We start from the raw sequence: 25,067 nt of genomic DNA, 5'->3' as shown, positions 1-25,067 counted from the left end.
CAAACTCTTTAGGAGGCGGAGCTCTTCATGAAAGTGGAATTGGATGAAACATGTCAGATGTCGATCTGTTTTATTCCAGGTTTTGTGTTCTATAGTTCTGCAGCGCTCACAGAGCTCGTATAAAAGCCTTTAATCCCACAAACACATCAATAAATAGATCAACACTCCCCAGTTACCCACACATTCATCGCTGCTTATCTTCAACAGGAAATAAAATAAATCACATTTCAAGTTCCACTTACACAACGCAGCGGCACGAGCCTCGCCAGAGACCGAAATAAACACAGAAAAGTTCATTTAGGGGGAAACACGAGGAGAAATAACAGCTGCAGCGTAATCATTCTTCTGGACGCTGGAGGTGTTTCAGGATGAAACGTGTTCCTTTCACCCGACGCGTTTCACGAACTGCATTTCTTCTTCGCTGCAGGGAGCAGCGGTCGCTCCTCTTATTTAATCTTCATTTCATACGTATGAATATATATACACACACGTGTTCACTCAGAGACACCAATGCAAACAAACGTGGCGCCTCGGAGACAATTCAATGTCAGGAAGTTATTGGAAGCAGCAACCTCACAAATCCCACTTTAAAAGACAATTAACCTGGGAGCGATTGTTGTGCTGAAGTAAAACCTCCAGCAGACTTTAGATAAGCTGGCGCCACACAGACCAGGATGGAAACGTGAAACGGTGCTGCGGTATTGCTTTACGTAGACAGCTTCCCACGACACCTTTAACTCAGACCCGAACCTTTGGAAGAGAAACACCTGGGACAACGAGGATCCACAAGACCTCCTGAGTGTCTGCAGCAAGTCACCGTACGGCATTTAGACGAGAACATCACGTTCACCGATGCCTCAGTCAGTGGTACAGCTTTCAAATCTAGATTTACTGGAGTTTCACTTTGATTTGACACATTCCAGCTGACTTTGTGCCCACATTGAGTTGGTGGCAGATGAACAAACAAGAAGTGCATGTGACTCTGGGCACACAATGTCCACTCATTGTTCTCTTCTGATGAACTGAAAGAGTTTCCTTCAGTTCACAGAAGTTCTGCTTCATCCTCGTCATTCTCAGAGCCGGACGGTCCCTGCCGAACTTCCTCGTACCACTTGTTGGTCAGGGTCTTCATCTGGATCCGGCCATGCAACAAGTCCTGTGACACACGCACACGCACACACACACACGCACGCATTGAGCTCTTAATGTTCTGTTTCTGTACATGGCATGTCTTGCTGAGGGTTTGTCGGGGCAGTTTTATAATGTGTCACTATCTGTGTCTGTGAATCATAATTACAAAGGCTGCTTTACAAAGACGTGATATTAAACTGATGTATGAAGTTTAAAGTATGTTCCCGTGATAATCATACGTTTTACAGGTGAACTTTTGACCTTTTTGACAGGATATTTATGCTAGATATGCAAACCAATAGAATGATGGCGGGATATTATTGTTACTTTAACAACATTTGGATCACCACCACAATGTGCCACCATGCTTTTATTGTGAAGGAGTTGTAGGAAATGCGACGCGTGTGTCACCAAGTGAGTGGCGCTACGCAGCAACAACAACTAAATCGACCAGATATGTATATTTAATGTTTATAACGTCTCAAGAACTCACAAAACTGTGTTTTTAAAGGAGTCTGGTACTCGTAAAGTGTATTGTTGTTACTGTGCTGATTGAGCCACGGCACGGGAATAATGATGAGGAGAAGAAGACGAAGTAAAAGAAGAAGAAGGGAGAGCAGAAGGGGGGGAGGACCAGAAGAAAAAGAAGCCGGAGGAGAAGAAGAAGGCGCAGAACAATAAGCAGGAAGAGGAGGAGAAGAAGAAGAAGGAAGAGGAGGAGAAGGAGCAGAAGAAGAAGACACCAGTCGAATAAAAATATAAAAACTGAATAAAAAGGTCCTGTAGCAACTAAACACTGGTGACGCGTTGGTATTTCCAGCTGCCATGTCGTAACATTCCTAAAATGTTGTGTTTGCAGTCGTCATACCATGCAGTAAATTAAAACCATCTTAGCCACCCCCTAAAGACAGCTCCTGTACGGCTTCAACCATGTGGGCCTCCCGGGTGTCTCCCTTACCTCTTGGGTGAGCCGGCGGGTGAAGAAGGGGTTCAGGTATTTAGCATCGAGCCACATGAAGCCCTTCAGATCTTGTCTGTGGTAGATGTGAGCCTCGTACTCCTCCTCCGTCAGCTCCGATAGGTGCTCCGCCTCGATGGTGTTACCCTGGAGAGAGAGGAGGAGGAGGAGCAGAGAGGGAGGGGGAGTCAGATGAGTACACAGAAATAAACGAACTGTTACTCGGTGAGAGTGGTTTGTTGCGTTTGAGCCGTCACCATTTTCTGCGTCTTGCTGAGATTGATGTCTTTCTTGCTCTTGCGCCGCGACTGGCTTTCCTCGATGTCCATGAGGCGGACGAGCGGCATGGTCCCGCCCCCCATGAGGAGGATGGTGAAGAGGACGATGATGATGGTGGTGGTGCCGATCAGCTGCCGCTTCTCGACGGGCTCCAGGCCCAGATGGAGGCTCAAGGCGTAGGGGATGGCGCCTCGCAAACCTGCGAGACAAAGGAGACGAGAGGACCGTGAGACGTCTGCGCGCTCATCCTCGGAAACATCGTTCTGTACATTCATGTAGAATACATGTCGATAATGGAAACGCAAATCTGGACACGAGTTCGTTTTAAATGTATATTTTTGCAACGAATTGCAATCAGCTATTACTTATATTGTCGATTAATCTGATGATTGTTTTTTCTGTTGATTCATTAATAATTTTGTCCATAAAACGTTTACCAATTTTCCCCAAATTTTCATTTTGCCATCATACGACTCAGACTGTCGCAATAATAACGTTACCGACTTATCGTACGATATATGGACATTTTATTTACGTTTTATTGTCTTCGTTTCTTATTGTATTTAGATTATTTTAATATTTCTTTTCACTTTTCAATGTCGGAATATGTTAAAAAATGTAAAAGTGAACTGATCTTTGAAGGTACCTGCATGTATATGCTATTATATTATCATTATGGTCTTCACATAACGACAATATCTTTTATCGCAGATTTCATGACAGGTGTACATATCCTATGAAATAGAAAAGCAACAACTTTTCAGACTGGAGAAGCTGGAGAAATGTGCTGTTGATCGACTTTAATGAATGAATATCCATCAATTCATGGACTACGTGTTTCGCTCGAGTGGTTACTGCTTTCACTGACACCCAGAGACGCGCTCGCTGTGTTCGGGGTTTAAAAGCACGGACGCATCAGACAAAAGGTCGACTGTGCCGTCTCACCACTAAACCACATGACGAACATCATTTTGGGCGTGATCTTGTGGTCTCTGAAGAAGTTCAGCAGGAACGTCAGCGGGAAGATGTTCACCGCTCGGCCCAGAAGAACCAGGACCTACGAGAGAGAACACAGTCACGGGAACGATCGCCACGAGGTGAATCGACATTCAGATAACAGGTAAAGAAATGCAAGAGCACTTACTATGCACCAGATGACGAACGATAATTCAAATTTATGAGGGAAGCTGAAGATGGAGAGACCAAGGAAGGCAAACACACAAGTCTCTGGAGAGGGAATTTAGAAAAACAGTGTTGAGAACTACAACTGGCGTCACACGGTTTAATGCCTCAAGTTGCACTTTACATCTGTGTCGGTTGAAGATGTCGCAACATGTTGTCCTATTCGACATTTGTGTGAAATTGTGATGATTAGCACATTATTTATAATCTGACCTTCCACGGTTTGTTACACTGAACCTTCTCAGAAGCATTGGAAACTGTTTGTAAAAAAGCATGCACTTTAAAAAAAATACTTGACAGGTGATTGGACGAACCACCTGTCAATCAAACTCTAATCGAAGCCAGTCGGGAGAAGTTCAAGTTCTGGTATAACTGACACACTTAAACCACGCCCATATCACACTTAAACCACGCCCCCAACACACACACAGTTAAACCACGCCCCATATCACACACATAATTAAGCCACGCCCACCACCCACTTAAACCCCGCCCCAAGCACACATAAACCACGCCCCATACCACACACGTAATTAAGCCACGCCCCCATCACACGCGCACACGTAAACCACGCCCCTATCACACATATAAACCCTGCCACCATCACACACACAAGCCACGCCCACATCACCCCATTACGCCACACCCCCATCACACACACAAGCCACGCCCACATCACCCCATTACACCACGCCCCCATCACACACACACACTTGTGCCACGCCCCTCACACACTTAAACCACACCCCTTGATGGATTTTCCGTGCGATTTCCCGCAATTCTGGTGCAACGTCGTGAGAAGCTGCTGTGCGACGGATTCTTAAATTCAGAACATAAGCGTGTTTTTTGTGAGGTCACAGCGAGCTTCTCAACACTCAAATCTGTTTCTTTGGACATTTGTGCCAAATATGAAGAACATTCCTGAGCTATCGCGTTCACAGGACGGACGACCGGAAAAAACAGGGCTGATGAGGTGGAAGACGTAATGATTCACTGACCACACATGAAGGCCATCGTGCGCAGCGTCTGCTGCATGAGGATCTGTGTGACGGGGGACAGGTTGTGATGGGTGTAGTGAGACATCACGATGCCCGCAAACAGGATGGACATTATTCCTGGAGGTGGAGAGAAAGCATGGCATTAAAAACAGGTGCTAGGAAGTCAAACATCATGGAAGAATGTGTGTGTGTGTGTGTGTGTGTGCACCCACCAGACAGTTTGAGGCCCTCTGCCAGGCCATATGGAAGGTACGCAAAGATAATCATCATCCCAAACTCCAGCGAAGGAGTCTTCCTCAGATCAAAGTGTTTTAGAAACTAATCAGTGAGTTAGGGAGCTTTAAATGAGATGAATACACACAGACATGAGTTTAACTCACACACACACACACACACACACACACACACACACACACACACACACACACACACACACACACACACACACACACACACACACACACACACACACACACACACACACACACACACACACAGGATACAAGCGCTGAGATGAGTCCAGTGAGGGTTCCCAGGGCGGCAGAACCGAAAAACATCTTCAGGAAATAGCCCATCGCTTGCAGGAACGTCTGCCAGCCTGTTACCATGGAGTTGTCTGCGCGGGAAAAGCCCTCCGCTGTGCTGAAAGACAAAAACAAATAAGTTACATGCCCGGTGTTGTAATACCTCCATCTGACCCTAGAGGGCAGAAACACTCCACCACAGAATCCAACGAACCCAGTGAACCCAGGCTTCGTATGTGCGTGTGTGTGTGTGTGTGTGCAGGGTTCGTTATCCTGCCATCAAACTGCTGCTAACCAGAGGTCGGCTGCAGTGACTGAACAGGAAACGTGCCATGACGCAGTTTACTGTGACATGTGGCCACACACGGCTCTCATTTAAACTCTCCGGGACAAGAATTATTACTCTTTGAAAGTTAAATGCACATCTTAAAATCGCAGCGTCATTCATGCTCAATGACGAGCGACCAAGTCGTCTCACTCGATTCCTTCTTCTGACTTTAACGTATTTACGTGAAAATGATTTGTCGTCATGTTTGCATCCCCAAAAGAAAGCTTGTTTTATAGTTATTGATGTAGAAAGAACGCAGACAATCTATTCAGGTTTCAGAGACCCACATAGACCTGCTGTAGGGGGGGCAGGGGGCCTTTAGGGGGCGATCGCAGGTCCACAGTAGACGCCACATAGAAGTGTGAACGTCAACTGAAAGCTGGGAACATGAAGATGAATTTAAGATTCAGCTCAGTAGTAAATCACAAATAAAGATCTTTTCATCAATCAATTAACGATGGAAGTATGTGATGCTATCCTCATGCTCACGTGTGTTTCTTAAGTTGTTGAAGCAATTCTTTGGTTGAGACCGTTTGTTGCACAGTTTTAGTGCTAAAGTTAACCATTTGTTATCACTCAGAAATGTATTAAAATGAATAAAATCCCTCTGAACGCCCTCGGCCTCTCGTGTTCTGTTGTTGAGTTTCATGTGATTATGCCAGAAGTCCCAACAGGTTGTTTCATACAGCGACAAAACATGGTCTCGCCACAATAAAACGACTACTATGTGAACTCACACCATCACACATTCATACCACCGGGCTCAGCTCTACAGTCACACCGCATCTATGCAATTACACGACTGTTTGGGGACCAGGACATGCAGAAGAGGAGAACAGGAGAAAAAGAACACCTTTAAACTGCATGTGACGTATGAAGTAAAGCGTGTCTGTAAAGGGCTGACTCGTGGGTTTCTGCAGAGCCTGTTTTCATTCACACATCTTGAGGTGAGAGGTCAAAGGACCCTTCAGACAACTTGCCACGTTAGTTTTACCTCGCCAAAATAAAGTCATCCAGCCTCCTTCCCAACTAGCGTGACACGACTGGTGCCAACGGATCCATTGGGTCGCCTTGCTCCATTTGACCCCAGTATCGTCACTGTAGCTTTAAGACCGAGCCCACTGCAGCCTCTTAAAGGCCGAATCCTGCGGGTTAACCACTTTTTATAATAACAGTCATCCAGACAAACAACAATGGAGCTAATGATCTGATTTGAATCCGATAAACAAGCTCCCGAAGGCATTAGCTGCGTGGCTGTTCCAAACAACCGTGGAGCAGCTTTCCAAGAAAAGCCCGCCTGTGAGGTGCTAACAACAAGCGAGCTGCCGGCGCCGCTCCATTATTCACGCGGCCGCTTTACTCCACGGGGTCCAAGCGCAGACGCTCGAGAACACTTTGCACATTTGGCTGGTTGTGAGTGGGAGAGAGATAAGGCGGCGCTACGGTGAGCACAGAGGCAGCAGATAGGGTGGCGCTGCTGCAGACAAACAAGGGCAACCTGCCAACTTCTCCGTGTCCGTCAAACTCGTCCGTCGAGATCTAGCGTGTGTGTGTGTGTGTGTGTGTGTGCGTGTGTGCGTGTGTGTGGCCGTTTGTTGATAGAGGACAATCTTGAGAAACAATTCTAAAGGAGTGACACTCCCCATAGACCATACAGTACGTTTTGTCACACCCTCTCATTACTGACACAGATACTGTGAACATAGTGTACTAGACACTGTGATGTTCATGTTTTTTGTTGCTTTCTACGGCTCTAATTGTATGTTTTGTGTTGTATTTGTTGCCTCGAGGTGAAACACAAATCAACTTCCGACACATTTACAGGGCTGTTGATCAGAGAATAAATAAATGAAATGCATTGAGAAATAAAATGAATAAAGATGTATTCCTCCGCTGTTAATGACATCCACATTTTTCAGATGGACTATTTTGAGTTGCAGCTTTTAGGTTTCACATTCAGCCGATTCTGCTTAACATGTTCCCACATCCTCTGCTTTACAAACCTCGGCTTTGCCGCCAAGTGCAAGTCTGAGATGAGGAAATAGGTCACTGGTTGTCGACTCCTACTCACTTCTTGCACAACAAGCAGGTGGGGGTTCAAAGGTTGGAAGATGCCGCACTTCACCCATGCCTGACATTTTCAATGCTGAGGAGCCGATGTGTCACTGTGTGTGTGTGTGTGTGTGTGTGTGTGGGCAATTAAAGCACAAGGTGAATTTAAAAATGAACCCCTAAACCCGGCGGCGGGAGTGAAAACCATGTTTTATTTAAACAACCGCCAAAACTACACCGTTTATCAGAGCCACAAGCTGTGAAACCCGTCATTATTATCGGATTTTCATCTTTCCAACGGCCCTTGAACACATCATGTGCGACGAACGCTTCCATCAGAAAAAAGACACCAAAACGAAGTTTAAAATTGTGATATTTCATCAAACATGTTGTTTTTCAACATGTCTCATTTAAATTCTCGCCCCGAAAAAACCTTTTGCTTTAACCAGATTCTGTAAAAAAGATAAAATTCTGAGCTCTTCAACGCAACTATGAAGTCATGATTGATTCATCTGAGACCAACAGTCATGTGACAACAAATCTGTGAAACTTTGACTGAGCTGCAGGCTGCTGAACACAGAGCAGAGAGGAGCGGAGAGGCTGGAAACATGTGAATCACGTGGCGCCTCCATTTTCTTGTTCATATTTATGATTTTTGGCATTATAACTGTTTAACTGCACAAAAGAGATGTTTGAGTTCTCTCTACTTCTAGCCCTGGTTGTTCTGTTTCCATAGAGGCGCAGGACGTCTTACTTGGTGAGGACGATGGACACGGCGTCGTTGAGGATGCTCTCACCGAACACCAGCATGTTGAGGACCGGGTCCACGTTGAGGGCGTTGAAGATGGCGATGGTGGCCACGGGGTCCACCGCCGAGATCAGAGAGCCAAAGGCGAAGCTACAGCACGGGAGAGAATACGAGTTAGAGTAGTCGGGAGACCCCGGTACACCACTAACATACTTAACAATAATCTGACCAACAAAAGGGACACAACACAGCTAATTGGTCAGAGGGAGGCAGACAGGAAATGAGTCACAAACAAGGAAGCATTGCTAGTTTAACCCTTTGATACACAACATGGGTCAAAAGTGACCCGACGAAGTTTTCATTAAGTGTGTGATTGGGGGCGTGGTTTAAGTGTGATTGGGGGCGTGGCTTAAGTGGTTGACTGGGGGCGTGGCTTACGTGTGATGGGTGTGGTTTAAGTGTGTGGTTGGGGGCGTGGTTTACGTGTGGTGTGGGCGTGGTTTAAGTGTGTGATTGGGGTGTGGCTTGAGTGTGGTGGGGGCGTGGTTTACGTGTGATGTGTGTGGCTTATGTGTGTGAGGGGCGTGGTTTGCGTGTGAGGGGCGTGGTTTAAGTGTGTGATTGGGGGTGCGGCTTAAGTGTGTGGTGGGGGCGTAGTTTAAGTGGTTGATTAGGGGCGTGGCCTGTGTGATGGGTGTGGTTTAAGTGTGTGATTTGGGCCGTGGTTTAAGTGTGGTGTGGGCGTGGTTTAAGTGTGTGTGATTGGGGGTGTGGTTTAAGTGTGTGATTGGGGGCTTGGTTTAAGGTGTGAGGGGCGTGGTTTAAGGTGTGAGGGGGTGTGGTTTAAGTGTGTGAGTGGGGGCGTGGTTTAAGTGTGTGATGGGGTGAGGTTTAAATGTGTGATTGGGGGCGTGGTTTAAGTGGCTGATGGGGGCTTGGTTTAAGTGTGTGAGGGGCGTGGTTTAGGTGTGTGTGTGATTGGGGGCGTGGTTTAAATGTGTGGTTGGGGGCGTGGTTTAAGTGGCTGATGGGGGCTTGGTTTAAGTGTGTGAGGGGCGTGGTTTAGGTGTGTGTGAGAGGGTGTGGTTTAAGTTCAATATCAGTGTTATCGGTTGTATGGTGTATGTTCTGTGTGAGTGTGACAAAGTAAACATTTCATATGTTAAATGTGTAATTCTTTGGTCCAAATCACTGCTAAAATAATCATTTTAAACAAAATCATTCTTATAATTTGTCTTATTTAAGTTTGTATCACAAAGTTGATGTAGTAATACAAAAACTATTTTACTTCATAAATTAAGAAAGGACAAATTTAAATAAGGATTTATGGCAATCAAAAACAAGATATTTAATGAATACTTTGAATATCAAATGATGAAATACATTGATTTCCAAAAATATAGCAAAGAAACCCTCAGCCGTGCATGAAATAACATTGTAGGTCAATACGGGTCATTTTTGACCCATGTGCCTCAGAAGGGGAATAGCTTGTGTATCAAAGGGTTAAAGCAGCATTTAGGGAGATCTATAAATAACTAGGTTTATTTTAGTGTATAGTCAGTTGAAAATAAGAATCGTTTGGGAATTTTTGGATTAAAATCTAAATACAGTGGTAGTTCCAAGAAAGAAAGACAAAAACAGCTACGTTTTGGGACTTCCCCCACCAAAATCGAATCAACTCGCTCTCTGTTGACTCAACGCCTGAATGTCAATAAAATATGTTGAGCAGCTTCCAAGATATCCTGCTAACCAAACACAAACGGAGACGGGACGGGAAACGCATCCTCATCTGTGAGTGGAAATGAACAGGCTTGGCTTGTATAAAAGACACCCCCACACACACACACACGCACACGCACACGTGAACAATAACCCAAAGCTTCTCTGTAAAAAATCATCGGGTTTCATCTCTGGCAGCCGGATCATCCGATTGTCTGGAACTCGTTATCAGTTCAACTCTTAACTTTGGCTCCAGTGGGTCATGATGTTATGAATACTGACATTTGTTTCCACTTGAAGTCATTTTGGATAAAAGATTGTTTTTAATGCTAGTTAGAGTGGAACACTAATACTCACCTGTCAGTCATAGACATCTTATAGATCACATCAGCCTGAGGGACATAAAAACACACACTGTGTTACGCTGTTAGGAGCCGCAACAAATGCCATTTGCCACCACGCTCCGTCTTAACAAGCTGTTCCAGGAAAACTCTGAAAATGTTGGATCAAGTTGACACTCTCTCTCTGAACAGGCCCTGGCGGTTGCCGTTACGATCCTCACCTGCCCCAGGAAATAGATACCTCCTCCCACTATGAAGGCGGAGATGGTCGTGCCGATCACAGCGAAGAGGGTAATGGAGCCGATGTTCTGGAAGAAGTTCCCCTGAACACACATGAACGCACGGCCTGTGAGCGCTCACGGAGGGTTTAGCAGCGCGACGTGTGAAGCTTGCACTGTGTTACGTAACATTAGGTGGCGAGAACGTCGACGGAGAGCAGAGCACGGTGCAGGTACGGAGAAATTATTCATCATTTCACTGCGAGCAGTGGAGCAGAATGAATCTATAAATAATACAAAATGTTACAAGCCTATTCATTTTAAACCTCAGTTGTGATAATATGTGATCGCACAGGGAAAGCATGACTGACAGAGCAGAGCTGCTTCGGGGACGTTCGCCCTCAAACCACAGACTGTATGTAAGAAGTGGACGTAGTCATCGGGACGCCTCCCATTGGTTTGTGGACTGATGTTATGAAGCCTCGAGTTCGGCGTTTTGGCCGTCATCATATTGGATTTTTTGCAACCAGTGCACGGAAGAGACCGTTTTTTGACGACAGAGGAGTGACGTAGAGACGCGGTATAAGTCTCTGGTAGAGACCTGTCAATCACTGTGTAGCCCCGCCCTAAAGCATCCCCTGCTTTATGGTCTGTGTGACTCTAAATGGACCATAATGTACTAAATGAACATCATGCTGTATTGAAGAAGACTTGAAACTAGAGATTGAGACATAAACTCATGTTTACAATGTTTACTGAGGGAATAAATCAAGAGAGAAGTAGAGTCATTTTCTATAGACTTCTATACAACCAGAGGAGTCGCCCCCTGGTGGACACTAGAGAGAATGCAGCTTTAACACGTGAAGCTTTGGCTTCACTTTTCAGAATCCTCAAACCCATTGTCGTTGTAGAACGTGCTCAAAAGCGAGAGCGACTGCAGCTCGCAGTGCATGTCAAGTGACGGGGAACAACCAATCACAGCTGGCAGATATCTTTTACTTTCTCCCGTTAATGTAAGTCTACGGTAAACAGATGGGGACGTTAATGGATTTAGTGCAGCGCTACACAGAGCGTTACGATCCGTCCCGCTCTCTCTGCTCGATGACGTCACAACATCCGGGTGAAAGGTCAGCCGACCTAAAGGTGACGAATCGAGCAGTAAAGCCACCGTGATGAACTCACCGGTGCCGGTCATCCATTTATTTTTGTTTTTGACTGTTTCGTTTCAGTTTGTTTTGTTTAATTTGCTGCAACTTTTCCGCATGTTTTCAGAACGCAACATCTCAACAGCCCCTTTAGCTTTTATGCTTTCATGTCTTAATCTACCGTCAAAACAATGAAAAAAATGAAAAAAAGTTTAGGCATATTATTCATTTTTTATTTCATATTGTGGCTAACATTCAGCTTCATGCACACGCACACACGCACACACACACACACACACACACAGTGAGCCGTACCTTGTGTAAAGAGTATCCAGATTCAAAGATGATGGGCGGCAGGAGCAGAAGGAAGAACATGTTGGGTCGGAACATTTCCTCCTCCTTATTAGAGACGGAGACAAAGTTACAAACAATCCAAACATGTAGCGGTGCTAAGCTAACAGTCATGTGATTCTAATCTTGGCTTGGCGCTGCACTGTGACTTACAGTAGCAACATGTCATTACAAAGTACAGACAACAGGAAACATTGTGATTCAACGAATTACAATCATTTCTTTCACACATTCCATCGTGTTTTGCCATCTGGCAACGAGCCCACGATGCTAATGCTAATCAGCACCGTTACATATGAGCAAATTATGTGCGTGTGACTGAATGATGTAAAAAAAAAAAAACCCCACGCGCTCGTGATTATTACGCAATCCTCAGCGAATATTCCCTTCTACTCGTCCGACTGCTGAAGGCCGGGTCAGTGACCGTCAGCTGACTTCATACTTGGTCATGGGAGATGGGGAGGAGGTGCCGAGGGAGGCCGTGAGCGGTTACTGACGGCCCTTCATCTGACAACACTGATGTGGATGCTGACTTCAGGATGCCAAACACACACAGACACACAGTCATCGGGTGCTCATCAGGGGGAATGCCCGCCTGCCAGCCATTCATGCATTCAAACACAGTCACAGGACACGTGGATATATATGCTTTTTTTTTATTATCCCTGAGTCTTTCATTCACACACACACACACACACACACGTATGTATCCCAGTGACCATAGCTCTCTGATTATTTCAGCGATAGAATGAAATCATTGTTGCTTCTCAGCTAAATGGGCCAGCCTCTAAGATCAGGCGTAGGCATCATGTGCCCATGCTTTACGCTCCGGCTGTCATTGTGCACGATGCACCCATGTGTTCTTCTACAAGTCATGTGTGTGTGTGTGTGTGTGTGTGTGTGTGTTCTGTGCATAAGCCACGGCAGCAATGTAAAAGTCAGTATACGGCATGCATTCGTGGATGTACACAGAGATCTATTTCCGGGCCATGATGACGCTGCATCGATGTCCGTCTGGAACATGGAAGAGGAAAAGTCAATATTTACTGCATCCGGTCAACAGTCTCCCTCATTGTGTTGTGAGGGCCGGTTCTGACAGCTGGTGGAGCCCGACTCTCCACCACAGGCTGATTGACGTAGAGACACGGAGCGCAATGAAGTCCCGCCCCCACGCGCTCTCCATTGACTTTGTATTGGTGCCTCTTTGTCACTTTCGTCTGCTAGAACACAACATTTGTCTGAAAAATACACCCTAAAAGCTGCTGTCCAAATGTCAGTTTTAGGCTCACTGTATTCCTGGAAGTTAAGCTAAAGCATTTTGACAGTATGCAACTTGTGTTATCGTGGAATGTGGATAAATAAGAAAGCTTTAAGTATTACGTTCGTAAGCGCTCTAGCTAACTACAGCAGCTTGCTAACACACAGCTAGCATTAGCTCGCTAACAGCTAATTTGGCCCATACCATCGTCCTTTTAGTTAGTAGACACACGGTGCTAAAATAATCCTTTGACATGCTGAAATCTAATCTCATATTGTGGCGCTGATTGTTAAATTACATCCTAAAAAATATCCATATATTTCTGTAAATACTTCAGAGATATGTTTAGCTGCAAGTTAGAGTTTTAATCTGCAATCCTCCATTATTTCACATTGAATGCCCAATATTTGACGACACAGCGTGACTTATCAAACACATGATCACATGACGAGCTTCGTAATCTTCTGCATTTATAATGTTCTCTCTCATTCAGGGCTACGACTCAAAGCAGCACGATGCGATTGGTAAATTAATGAGACAACACCATAGCACGTTTCTAATCAAAGACGATATACCCCACTTCCGGCTGTCAAGACAATAACTTTGCCTTTAATGACACATTTTGTTGACACCAACCAACCAACACTATTCTCACTAGTCACACTTTTATCAGCACTTGATTGTGGTGATATTTTAAAGAAGCATGCAAATACGTCTTCTTTGAAACTGTTCAGTGTCAAGTAAACGATTTGTCTCTGATCCAGGTCTTTCACACGTCATTGCATTGTGTCCGAGCTGGTTTGTCCTCCTTATGAACAGCAGTTATGTCTCGGGCCACGTTACACAAACCGCCCCCTTATCCATGTTCTCAGAAGCAGACGAATGATGTTCGTGGTCCCTAGAATCCACACCGTTTTTTGATGAACGCGCGATTGTAAGTTTCTGGACGGTGATCTTGGTGAGAGCTACAGAGACATTATTAACTAGATCATTTCAAAAGCATCCAACAATGTAAAAACAGCATTAAGGATCATTGAACGCACTTGTCCTAACATGGGAGGACAATTCTTTGATTTATGCAATCTGCGTTTTTTCTTAGAACCCGTGTGAGATCTTTATGTTTCTATGTTGTTCTTAACTTTTCCTCTGTTCGATTTTTAAGTCTGTTTGCTGTGGTTTTTATGTACGCCGCCATCTTGACCACTTGCAAAACAGATGTAAAACCTCCATGGATTAGGATGGATAAATAAAGGTAAACATGCCAGGTATAGTGGATAGCCTATACAGCATGCATGCTGGGGTAATAAGGCTATGCTCCTGTTTACTTTGTCCTATTATGCATTCAAATTTCAGGAAAAGTAGGCCGGCAAGGACACTACCACTTTCTTTCTTTGACATTTCTCTCCGGCACACTTCCACCCTTCAGGGCAGGTGAAATGAGAATTAACACCCGAGACACAGGAAGGAATTCCGTGCGAGCACTAGAATCTACAGCCGTGCTCCTGCATGCACGCCGATGTTTCCCTTCCACATACGAGGACGTCTGCTGGAGCGACCGAGCGTGCACACACGCACTTTGCATATATGCACATCAACACTAAGCAAAATGCCAGCAAGCTCGTGCTTTGCATTATGTGCCGAGTAGGGCTCTAATTAAGGGTTCGAATGATTGTAAACGCAGCTGTCAATCACTTCTTTGATTAACTGATGAATCATTCAGTTATTAAAACGTCCGATACTATTTCCCAGAGCCCCGAGGTGACGTCTTTAAGGTTCGAACCCCAAAGATATTCAATTTACAACGAGAGAAAACCATTTCAGACGTTGAAAGCAGCATATATTTGGGATCTTTGCTCGATAGATGACTCAAATTATGAATCAAATATCAAAATGGTTGGTTGATTTAATTACCGGTGTTTATTGCCGACTAGATTTTAGACCAGAATCCACTGGATTGACCTCATCCCGAAACCGCGAGGAAAGATGCGGCCTACGGAGGCGCGAAGACATTTGAGAAACACTTGAGATTGATAGACAGCAGAGAAATACATATGTTGTACGAGCAGCAAAGATAAAACAGATTAAAAAAAACTGGAGAGCAGAGGACGGGCACACCATGGGGGGGGGGGGAGTGATGAGACAGTGCTTGAACTGAATGAGAAAAGATGAAGGAAGCCGCGGTTAAAAAGAGGGCCGCGAGCCAGAGGGGGAAATAAATACACGAGCGGGAAACGACGGAGAGACCTTCGCTCAGAGTACGAGCTCCCTGGAGGCTCGGCTTTGACACACAGCGACGTCCCCACATGGGAGAGAGAAAAGAGGCCCCTGAAACCACAATTAAAGCTCTTCTCCTTGCGTCACTCTCTCCACGGCGAAGGGAGACATCTATTAAAAGCATGTGCTGCCCTTTGGGGCTTAAAACACACCGCCGCAGCCGGCGAGGACAAACGAGGCGACGTCATACAGTACAGAGAGAAAACCAAATTACGATATTCCGCACGCCGCAGATGCCAATATGTCCACCTATGTGTCTCTCTCTTGCTGCTAGCGTGTTACTTCATAACCAGCATGCCATTTCTTCTTCAATGCGTGTCAGAGCACAGGGGAGAGATGGTCAGATGAGAGGAAGAGCAGTGAACAGCACCAGAAAAGCTTCTTCTTCTCATGTTGCTGGATTTGTAGGCAGAGGACCGGAGATATAGAGGGGCTGGTAAGCAAGGAAAAAAAAAAAAAGCAAAGTCGGCAGATTGGTAGTGAAAGGCGGCAGTGAAGACAGGACGCTGCTGCTGCCCGAGGGGGTCGTTTGTTACGAGCCGTGGTGGTATTCGGGGGCCCGTTCCCGGAGACCTTGCTATATTAACCAAGTTCTAGGAGGAGGATGGCACCAGCATTAGAGGTCTGCTACGAGCGCCAAATGAGCTCGTGATTGTGGTGGCAAACCATGGAGCTGAGAGTAAGTGCACTGCATGCACAAGATCAAAAGAGGTGAAAGAAACTGATGCTGACAGAATCTCAGTGTTGCCGACGGCTGTTACCAACTCAACAGGTGACGCGGTGCATCCTGCTCTTCGGGGCTCTCTCTCTCCAAAACAAATAGGTCAGACATAATGGGTTTGCATCACGGGCCGGGGTCTTTTTGTAGTCTCCACCGGCCTGAGCACTTAGCATATCCACGCTCCTGCAGAAAGAAGCTGCTGCACATCACGGTGGGCCTTCATCAGGCCCTGAGCGGACTGAGCGCGCTGGTTGTTTTTGTATTCGTTTTCAATGAGTGAAGCGTTTTTGCGCTCTGCTGTTCGTTGTGGAGAGTCTCGTGTTTGAACCACAGACTGTACATAAGAAGTGGATGTAGTCTCCGTGACGTCACCCATTGGTTCGTGGACTGCAAATTTGAAGGTTTGAGTTCGGCGTTTTGGCCGTCACCATCTTGGCTTTCTGCAACCAGTGAAGGGAAGCGGCCATATCTGGACTGAGGAGGAGTGACGTAGAGACTTCGTATACGTCTCTGGTAGAGACCTGTCAATCAGCGTGTAGCCCCGCCCTAAAGCATCCCCTGCTTTATGGTCTGTGTGACTCTAAATGGACCATAATGTACTAAATGAACATCATGCTGTATTGAAGAAGACTTGAAACTAGAGATTGAGACATAAACTCATGTTTACAATGTTTACTGAGGTAATAAATCAAGAGAGAAGTAGAGTCATTTTCTCATAGACTTCTATACAACCAGAGGAGTCGCCCCCTGGTGGACACTAGAGAGAATGCAGCTTTAAGACATCCCGCTCTATGCGCCTCGCGTTTTTGCAGGAGGGAGTGGTGCGTTTGACTGTCCCTGGAAGCAAATGCACATGGTTCAGTGTTTCTGCACGGCATCAGATAAAAGCATTGTCATTCTAAAAACGAAGAAGGTTTTTGCAGATGCGCACAGCAAATGGTAACGTACGGTACAGGCTTAAAACCAGCACGTCATCCGGGTCACTCCTGGGAACGAGTGGTGATCAGTAGCGTGAAGTAGTCGACTGGGCTCCTTTAACAGCGGTGATAACAGGGATACACTATGTGACCAGGTTAGCAGGTCTACCTGGTGTGCACACACAGAGAGGGGGGGTGATCTAGAGAGTCACAGGACAGAAGGGAGAGGGGCTCCGGTTACTAGTCGGGCCGATGACTCAGCAACACCCGGGGGGCCCCCAGGATAAAAAACAATGGCCGCCAGTGTGCAAGAAACATTGACACAACCTGTCCTCTTTTCTGCCCTCCCTCCCTCCCTCCCTCTCACTCTGCATCTACATCTCTTGTTCATTCGTTCTCTCACTCGCTGGCGGAGAACAAGGAATGTGAATTAAAGGCTGTGAGAACCGAGAGGAGAGGAAACAGGGGGGCTCATAGGGACACAGGGGGGAAGGAGAGACAGTCATTATGGGTCGGTAACAGCGTGGAGAGGGGAGATGATATTTGTGACAAAAAACAGAGGCAAGGAAATGACTCAGAAAAAAAAGAGATGGAATTCTACAGCACAGAGACGGTAGAGGGTTATTGGGTTGGGGGTGGGAGTTCCCGTATGAAGTGGGACGTTGCATCACATTAGAACCAGGGGAGGCGGTGATATTCTCTCTCTGCATCATGTTTTCTATAAGCAAAAACACGTGTGTGCCCATCCTGTAAATTGCAGTTGACATGACGAATGCAGTGGGTGCAGCTTGGATGTGACTCGTGCGTCACGTATTGCACATGTTCTGTGTTTTGTCTGCGTGTGTGAGATGTGTGGAGGAATGTGGCTGCGTTGCCTCGTGCTAAACCAATGAAAGCAAACTAAGCAGCATTAACTGTGTGTTAATAGAGTGCCGCGGGAAGGAGTCCAAATACCCACAAATTAGCATTTTTGCATCTTTCCGCTCCCTCGATGGGTTTTTGGTGAGATGCCTGAAATCAGGTCTGTGTTCAACACGAGCTGAAGAGATTTAAACCATTTTTTCTTCGATATGAAATACGTCTGATGAGTTTAAAAGCTTCTACGCGTGTAAATGAGACGAAGCGTCCTCCCTAGACCACTCGTGCTCCTTTAGCTTAGTGGAGGAGACGTGAGGTCATGTGACCGTGTTCCTTTATACACTTCAAACATCAGAAAAGTGGAGTTCATTTGTGGAGATAATCTTGATGAACGAAACGTTTAAGTGTCATAAACGCTTGTAGCCACTGAGGTTATTTTCTGGATTAATCCGAAATCTAACAGAACAATCCCACTGGCTTTATGTGGAGGGAACTAGTGCGTCGTACTTCCGGTTGGCTCACAAACATACGTCAACCCTGCGGCCTCTTATTGTGGACACAAAGAGCAGTGAGGCAGGGTGTGAACACGGAGTCATACTATACCTTCCAGTTGGCCAGTTCCTGGAACTCGATGATCTTTATAAAGCCTCCCATTAGAATCCCTGGAGAGAGCAAGCAGAAACCAGAAACACTACCTCGGTTTAAATATGTTACAGCCAGAAGACAGATGGAGTTCAAAGAGCTATTTTGGTGGCCTGGCAAATGTCCATAGGAAGAGTGTACACTGGGTGTTGTCTTGGTTTTGTCTTTGAGACATTGGCCTTCGGCTCTCTTGTTCCACAGCTCAGCAGAACACTCAGCAGAACACTCAGCAGAACACTCAGCAGAACACTCATTAGAACGGCGAGGAAAACACAAAAGACGTGTAAAAGGGCAGAGAAAGACGGAGATAAGACGGGAAAAATAAATCAAGCAGAAGCGTAAGATAGAGAGGGGATAGCATAGAGTAAAAACAACACACAAAGAGAGAGGAAGCGACGAGGAAGGAAGAGCGGTCCTTCCTGATCCGTAAGCAGAGCGTTATCTCTCCTCAGCAGAGTGTCCAAACACTGAGACGAGCCGTGTCTCACATGCAGCCTGAGGAACAAGGCCTTCGGGGTCGAGACAGGTTTGACAGAATGGAAGCACACAAAGAGGAGGCAATGGAAGGAGAGGAAGTAGAATTAACCTAAAGTGACCTCACAGGAGAGGAAGTAGAATTAACCTGAAGTGACCTCACACAAGAAGCACTCTTGGACTCAGCTGCCATTGATACCGGACACATATTTGACTTAATTCTTCGTTCTGTAAACTTACAGAGATCTATATGTTTAATTCACTGCTGGACACACATTGGAAATCATGTTAAAAAGTTCTGAAACACAAGTGAGAGAAGCCCAAGCTAAAGATGTGAACTCATGAGAACAGGCATCAAGTTCAGCACTCATAAGAGCTCTGACAAACTCACCAATCAGTCTCAACAGTTGCTTCCTGTACTCAGACAGTCTGTGCCTTTAAAAAGAAACAGGATTTCCTAGAACGCTCTTTCTTACACGTTTGGTTTATTTAGCTTCAATAACACGTCTTCTTTCAGACGAGTGGAAGAAAACATCCTAAACACACATTCAGGTGTTTATTTCACTACTTTGTCTGTTTGCGTCTGTAGATTTCTACTAAATTCACCAAAAGTTACCTTCACATAATGCCTCATTTGCATATTTAAACATAACATTTCAGTAAACTTGTAATACAATAAATACTCCTCGTAATGTGAGTGATGAAGTTTCATGGCGATATCTATGAGGTCATGTTGTGACCCTATTCACCTGTAGAGTCTCTTAATGTGAGTGATGAAGTGGTGAATATTCACCTGTAGTCGTCTTAATGTGAGTGATGAAGTGGTGAATATTCACCTGTAGTCTTCTTAATGTGAGTGATGAAGTGGTGAATATTCACCTGTAGAGTCTCTAAATGTGAGTGATGAAGTGGTGAATATTCACCTGTAGTCTTCTTAATGTGAGTGATGAAGTGGTGAATATTCACCTGTAGTCTTCTTAATGTGAGTGATGAAGTGGTGAATATTCACCTGTAGAGTCTTCTTAATGTGAGTGATGAAGTGGTGAATATTCACCTGTAGAGTATCTTAATGTGAGTGATGAAATGGTGAATATTCACCTGTAGAGTCTTCTTAATGTGAGTGATGAAGTGGTGAAGGTTCACCTGTAGACTCTTCTTAATGTGAGTGATGAAGTGGTGAATATTCACCTGTAGTCTCTTAATGTGAGCGATGAAGTGGTGAATATTCACCTGTAGAGTCTCTAAATGTGAGTGATGAAGTGGAGAAGGTTCACCTGTAGAGTCTCTAAATGTGAGTGATGAAGTGGTGAAGGTTCACCTGTAGAGTCTCTTAATGTGAGTGATGAAGTGGTGAATATTCACCTGTAGAGTCTTCTTAATGTGAGTGATGAAGTGGTGAATATTCACCTGTAGAGTCTTCTTAATGTGAGTGATGAAGTGGTGAATATTCACCTGTAGTCTCTAAATGTGAGTGATGAAGTGGTGAATATTCACCTGTAGAGTCTCTAAATGTGCGTGATGAAGTGGTGAATATTCACCTGTAGAGTCTTCTTAATGTGAGTGATGAAGTGGTGAATATTCACCTGTAGTCTCTAAATGTGAGTGATGAAGTGGTGAATATTCACCTGTAGAGTCTCTAAATGTGAGTGATGAAGTGGTGAATATTCACCTGTAGAGTCTCTAAATGTGAGTGATGAAGTGGTGAATATTCACCTGTAGAGTCTCTTAATGTGAGAGATGAAGTGGAGAAGGTTCACCTGTAGAGTCTCTAAATGTGAGTGATGAAGTGGTGAAGGTTCACCTGTAGAGTCTCTTAATGTGAGTGATGAAGTGGTGAATATTCACCTGTAGAGTCTTCTTAATGTGAGTGATGAAGTGGTGAATATTCACCTGTAGAGTCTCTTAATGTGAGTGATGAAGTGGTGAATATTCACCTGTAGTCTCTAAATGTCTGTAATGTGTAAGAAATTTGAGCAAAGAACTGTGTGATCAGTAGATATAATAAGTGTTTAATAATTCATAATTAAGAATTCATAATTAGTCATAAACATAAATGGGAAATAAATTGGGAAATAGACGGGTTGTTTTGGATGAGTATTTTGAGATTTGTTTGTTTAATTGGGTTATAAGGGGATTTTAGGGTGTAAGGATTAAGAAATGTAATTTTGTCAAGTGTAAAAGAACAGTCAAGGCTTCTCAGTATGTGTTCTCTACAGACTGTCTCCTGATCCTGCCAGCCCCAAGACATGGAAGGCAGTGGACTTCAACGGATTCGACTGGTTTTTGGGTTAGAGAGGCAAGCGTAGGGTGAAACAGACCGGATAGGAATACTTGAAATGATATCTGTATGCATGAATTGTTTGCCACTGTTTAGATAGATAGGGAACCTCTCCCTGGATCGAGTAGGGGAGGGGTCTCCAGGGATATTTGCGAAGGGATATGAGGGCAGGAGATAGAAAGTGTTTTTCTGCCTCTTTCTAGCGTGTGGTTGCCTGGGACGGCTGCGTCCTGGGACCAGAGGTAGTTTTTTCCAAAGTGGGTTAATATTGTAATATTTCTTAGGAGTAATTTACTCTATTGTGTAACTGTAATCGTACTTGCATCAGTGGGATTAAATTCCTTTGAATGTTTGTTCACACGTTATTCATGTATGGAGTCACACAAAGAGATATCCATAATTCTCTCAGTAAAAACCTTTGTTTCTAATATGTCCACAACATGAAACAAGAACTTTGAACCTGGCTTCATCCAACGTTCACATTTCTCTCTGGTAATGTGTGATATCTATTAGCTCCATGCTTTACCCTATAACCTGTCATGTCTCCCTTTGAATACAGAAATGTGTGCGGAGCAGCTCGTTACGTAAGAAGAACTCACCAAGAGACACGACCGCCACGCTCTCCGGAAGAAAATGCAGTTTGAACTTGATGAGCAGGTGCACCAATATGATGCAGATACCTGGGGTGAGAGGGGGGGGGGGGGGGGGGGCAAAGGAAAACTGAATGAATATTTAGGACAAATACATCTCAAACATCACGTCACATGAACTCAGATCAGCCCAGAAATAGCCCTCACATCAAACAGCGTTAAGATCTTTCCTCTGGCTGCGTTTCTCGACACAAACGACTGGAGACAGAATGGTGATGTCTCTGAGAAACCATACAGCTGCGACCTCATTCCCTCGAACGAACTGGATACACGTCTATGAAAGTATTTTATGCAAATGAGTAAACAATACACTTGCTTGACATAAATACGACTACAAAGCAGCTCCCTGACATTCAAAATTGTACTTCTGAGACGGTCGAATAAAGATAATTGCCGCCAATTAAAACTTGGCATGCAGCTGTGACAGTACAACAGGCCGTGTTGTACATCAATGTGCTGAATCGGCGCATACGCATATTAGCATAATCATGATGACAAAGCCCAAGGCCACAATAAAGAAAAGTAAACGGCAATTTAAACATACGGCAGAAATGCAACGCAGCAAATGAGGTGAGTCTTCAGACACAGGGTAGGCAACACTAAAGCCAGCTATGACATTAATAAAATAACTTATTAAAGCACACAATGTTAATATGGTTTCCCAGAAGTTCAATTTAGGATTAATGTGTAGTTTCTATATTGTTCCCTGCGGTGGCCTCTTGTTTATTGATCTCCACCATCTCAGCCAAACCACAATGAGATGGTATTAAAGTTACTGTGAGGAACCTTTAGCTGGTTCTGAACCAGTCTCAGTGTAGTCCTGATCCTCTATATGAACCAGTCTCAGTGTAGTCCTGATCCTCTATATGAACCAGTCTCAGTGTAGTCCTGGTCCTCTACATGACCTCCATCAGTAAACGAGACCATCAGAGATAAGATGGTCTGTTTCTATAGAGTTATTCTTAATGTTCGTCATCGGTGTCACCGGGTCGGATTCTGGTGAAATCAGATCCTCCAGCAGAGACCGGTCCACCGTGTACAGACCGTGTAAAATGAGGTTTTCTGAAGGGACTCTGGTGCTCAGAGACACTACCACTTATGTCCACAGGGACCACCAACATCAACACAAAATGAAAATTATAATTTTCTGCATGTTGTGCTTTTTTTTGCAACCAATCAAATGTTTGCTACGTTAAACCATTTGGGTCAAAACGAAGTAACGTGGTTAATGCATCTAATTGGTAACCGTATGCATGATTGCTCGGTACAAACCCTCACAGTGTTCAACATGTGACTTAACCTGCAGTGAACCAAAGTGCATAATGGGACTTTGTGTCTCAAGAAGCTTTCGTGACCCGACACATACTGTATTAATGTGAAGCCACATCCTTTCCTTTATCCACTTCCCTCCTCCTGAACCCACACATCAGATTTGATGACCCACTAGAGTGGCTGTGCATTTGCCCTCCATTATGCGCTGTTTGACGTCTAACTTATCCATATTGCAAGAACCACAGCAGAGAGAGAGAGAGAGAGAGAGAGAGAGAGAGAGAGAGAGAGAGAGAGAGAGAGAGAGAGAGAGAGAGAGAGAGAGAGAGAGAGAGAGAGCCAACCAACCAATAACAAGCAGGCTGAAGAAGATGGTCAGCCCGCTGGACTGCTCTTCTTCCTGGGCCTTGACCCCCGTCTGCACGGGCAGAATGGGCTTGGCGGTCGGCGGTGCCGGGGTCGTGGGCTTGACGGCGGGTGTCGTAGAGAGGAGGGTCTCGTTGCTCGAGGTGTCCGTGACGTTGGACTTGCTGCAAGGAGAGACAGCGGTCGATCGAGACATGGAAGTAAAAGATACAGCTCTTCAATACACACCACAAATCACTGAATCCACATCATTCAAATCACATTATTTCAAAAGTTATTTGATAAATTGGAGAGCGCAGAATTCCCTGATTTACACCTAACCACTCCGCAAACCTTTTACATTAATACTACGGTAAATATAGTGTAAAATAGTTGTATAGTGGTTGTATGTCACAAAACCTGCATTTGAACCTCTCTTACTTTAATCTTAAGGGTTATAACACCTGACTACACTAGAGACTCAAATGAAAGACAAGATTTAAATAAGTAAATCAGTAAAAAATCACCTAAAATATTATACATACACACAGAATAATTGTAATATACCTTGCAGCTATTATACTTATGTCAAGTCAAGATGTTACCCTTATAAACCATATTTTGTACCATTTCAAGCAATGTTGCAGGTTCACTTAGCAACGTGTCTTCCTGTTGCTAGTTAGCTAGCTTGCAATACATTAAATATTTGGATATTTTGGACACATATCGATATTTGTCTCAACACACCCGACAGACTGTCCCTCCTTATTATGGTCCATTGAATCGTGTCCATCTTCCTTGTCCTGTCTTAGTACAGTTTGCTGGTGTTCTAGTGGAGCAACCTTATGGTTGACGTCTCCTCCGTCCTCGTCTCTCTCACGTAGATCCAACGGCTTGACGCACGTGTTTAGGAGCAACAGCAACAAGGAAAGCAACAACAAGTTACGGTGAACGCCTCTCATTCTCGAAAGCGGTGCATTTACACGCAAAAAAACGACGCGCTGTAGTTAAAACAAGACTGGAAGTTCCATGTCGACAGCGCTATGTAGTGTGTTGACATCGCTACTTCCACTTCCTGGTTGAAGACAGTTTTGTTGGGAATTGTAGTCTTTTACGTTGCACGGATGACAACGCAGAACAGCAAGGAAACAAAAGAAAGCAGGTTAATGCAACTACTGTCAAACAAATGTATACGTTGTCCATCACAGATGGTATTATTTCACTCTTAATTGTTTAAATAAAGTGTCAATGTGTCGCAGTAATCCTTGTGGCCTCAATTTCCCATGAGCCATTGTTATGTCGCGTGTCCACCTGCTGTTTAACGTGTACTGTGGTTTTAATGAAGGCTGCACTAGCTGCAAATTACCTGCATATGTAAGAAACACTAAAACACTTGTCACCCTGTGA

At 44.8% G+C, this 25,067-nt stretch overlaps 1 protein-coding gene across 1 annotated transcript; it reads right to left on the bottom strand.

Moving 5' to 3' along the window:
• Positions 1–53: 53 nt before the first annotated feature.
• On the bottom strand, positions 54–24,705 carry slc9a8 (solute carrier family 9 member 8). Its single transcript, XM_079273343.1, has 16 exons — positions 24,408–24,705; positions 23,664–23,845; positions 21,996–22,076; positions 18,606–18,664; positions 11,939–12,022; positions 10,482–10,583; positions 10,277–10,311; positions 8,207–8,350; positions 5,052–5,190; positions 4,761–4,866; positions 4,549–4,665; positions 3,513–3,595; positions 3,314–3,425; positions 2,347–2,567; positions 2,090–2,236; positions 54–1,156 (listed from the first exon to the last, which is right to left on the bottom strand). The coding sequence occupies exons 1-16, from the start codon at positions 24,620–24,622 to the stop codon at positions 1,043–1,045; spliced, it is 1,941 nt and encodes a 646-aa protein (XP_079129469.1). The 5' UTR covers positions 24,623–24,705; the 3' UTR covers positions 54–1,042.
• Positions 24,706–25,067: the final 362 nt, after the last annotated feature.

Source organism: Melanostigma gelatinosum (genome assembly GCF_949748355.1).
Source record: "Melanostigma gelatinosum genome assembly, chromosome: 8".
Classification (NCBI taxonomy): domain Eukaryota; kingdom Metazoa; phylum Chordata; class Actinopteri; order Perciformes; family Zoarcidae; genus Melanostigma; species Melanostigma gelatinosum.
Note: the sequence above shows the minus strand (reverse complement) of the source record. Positions and strands in the feature narration are given on the sequence as shown.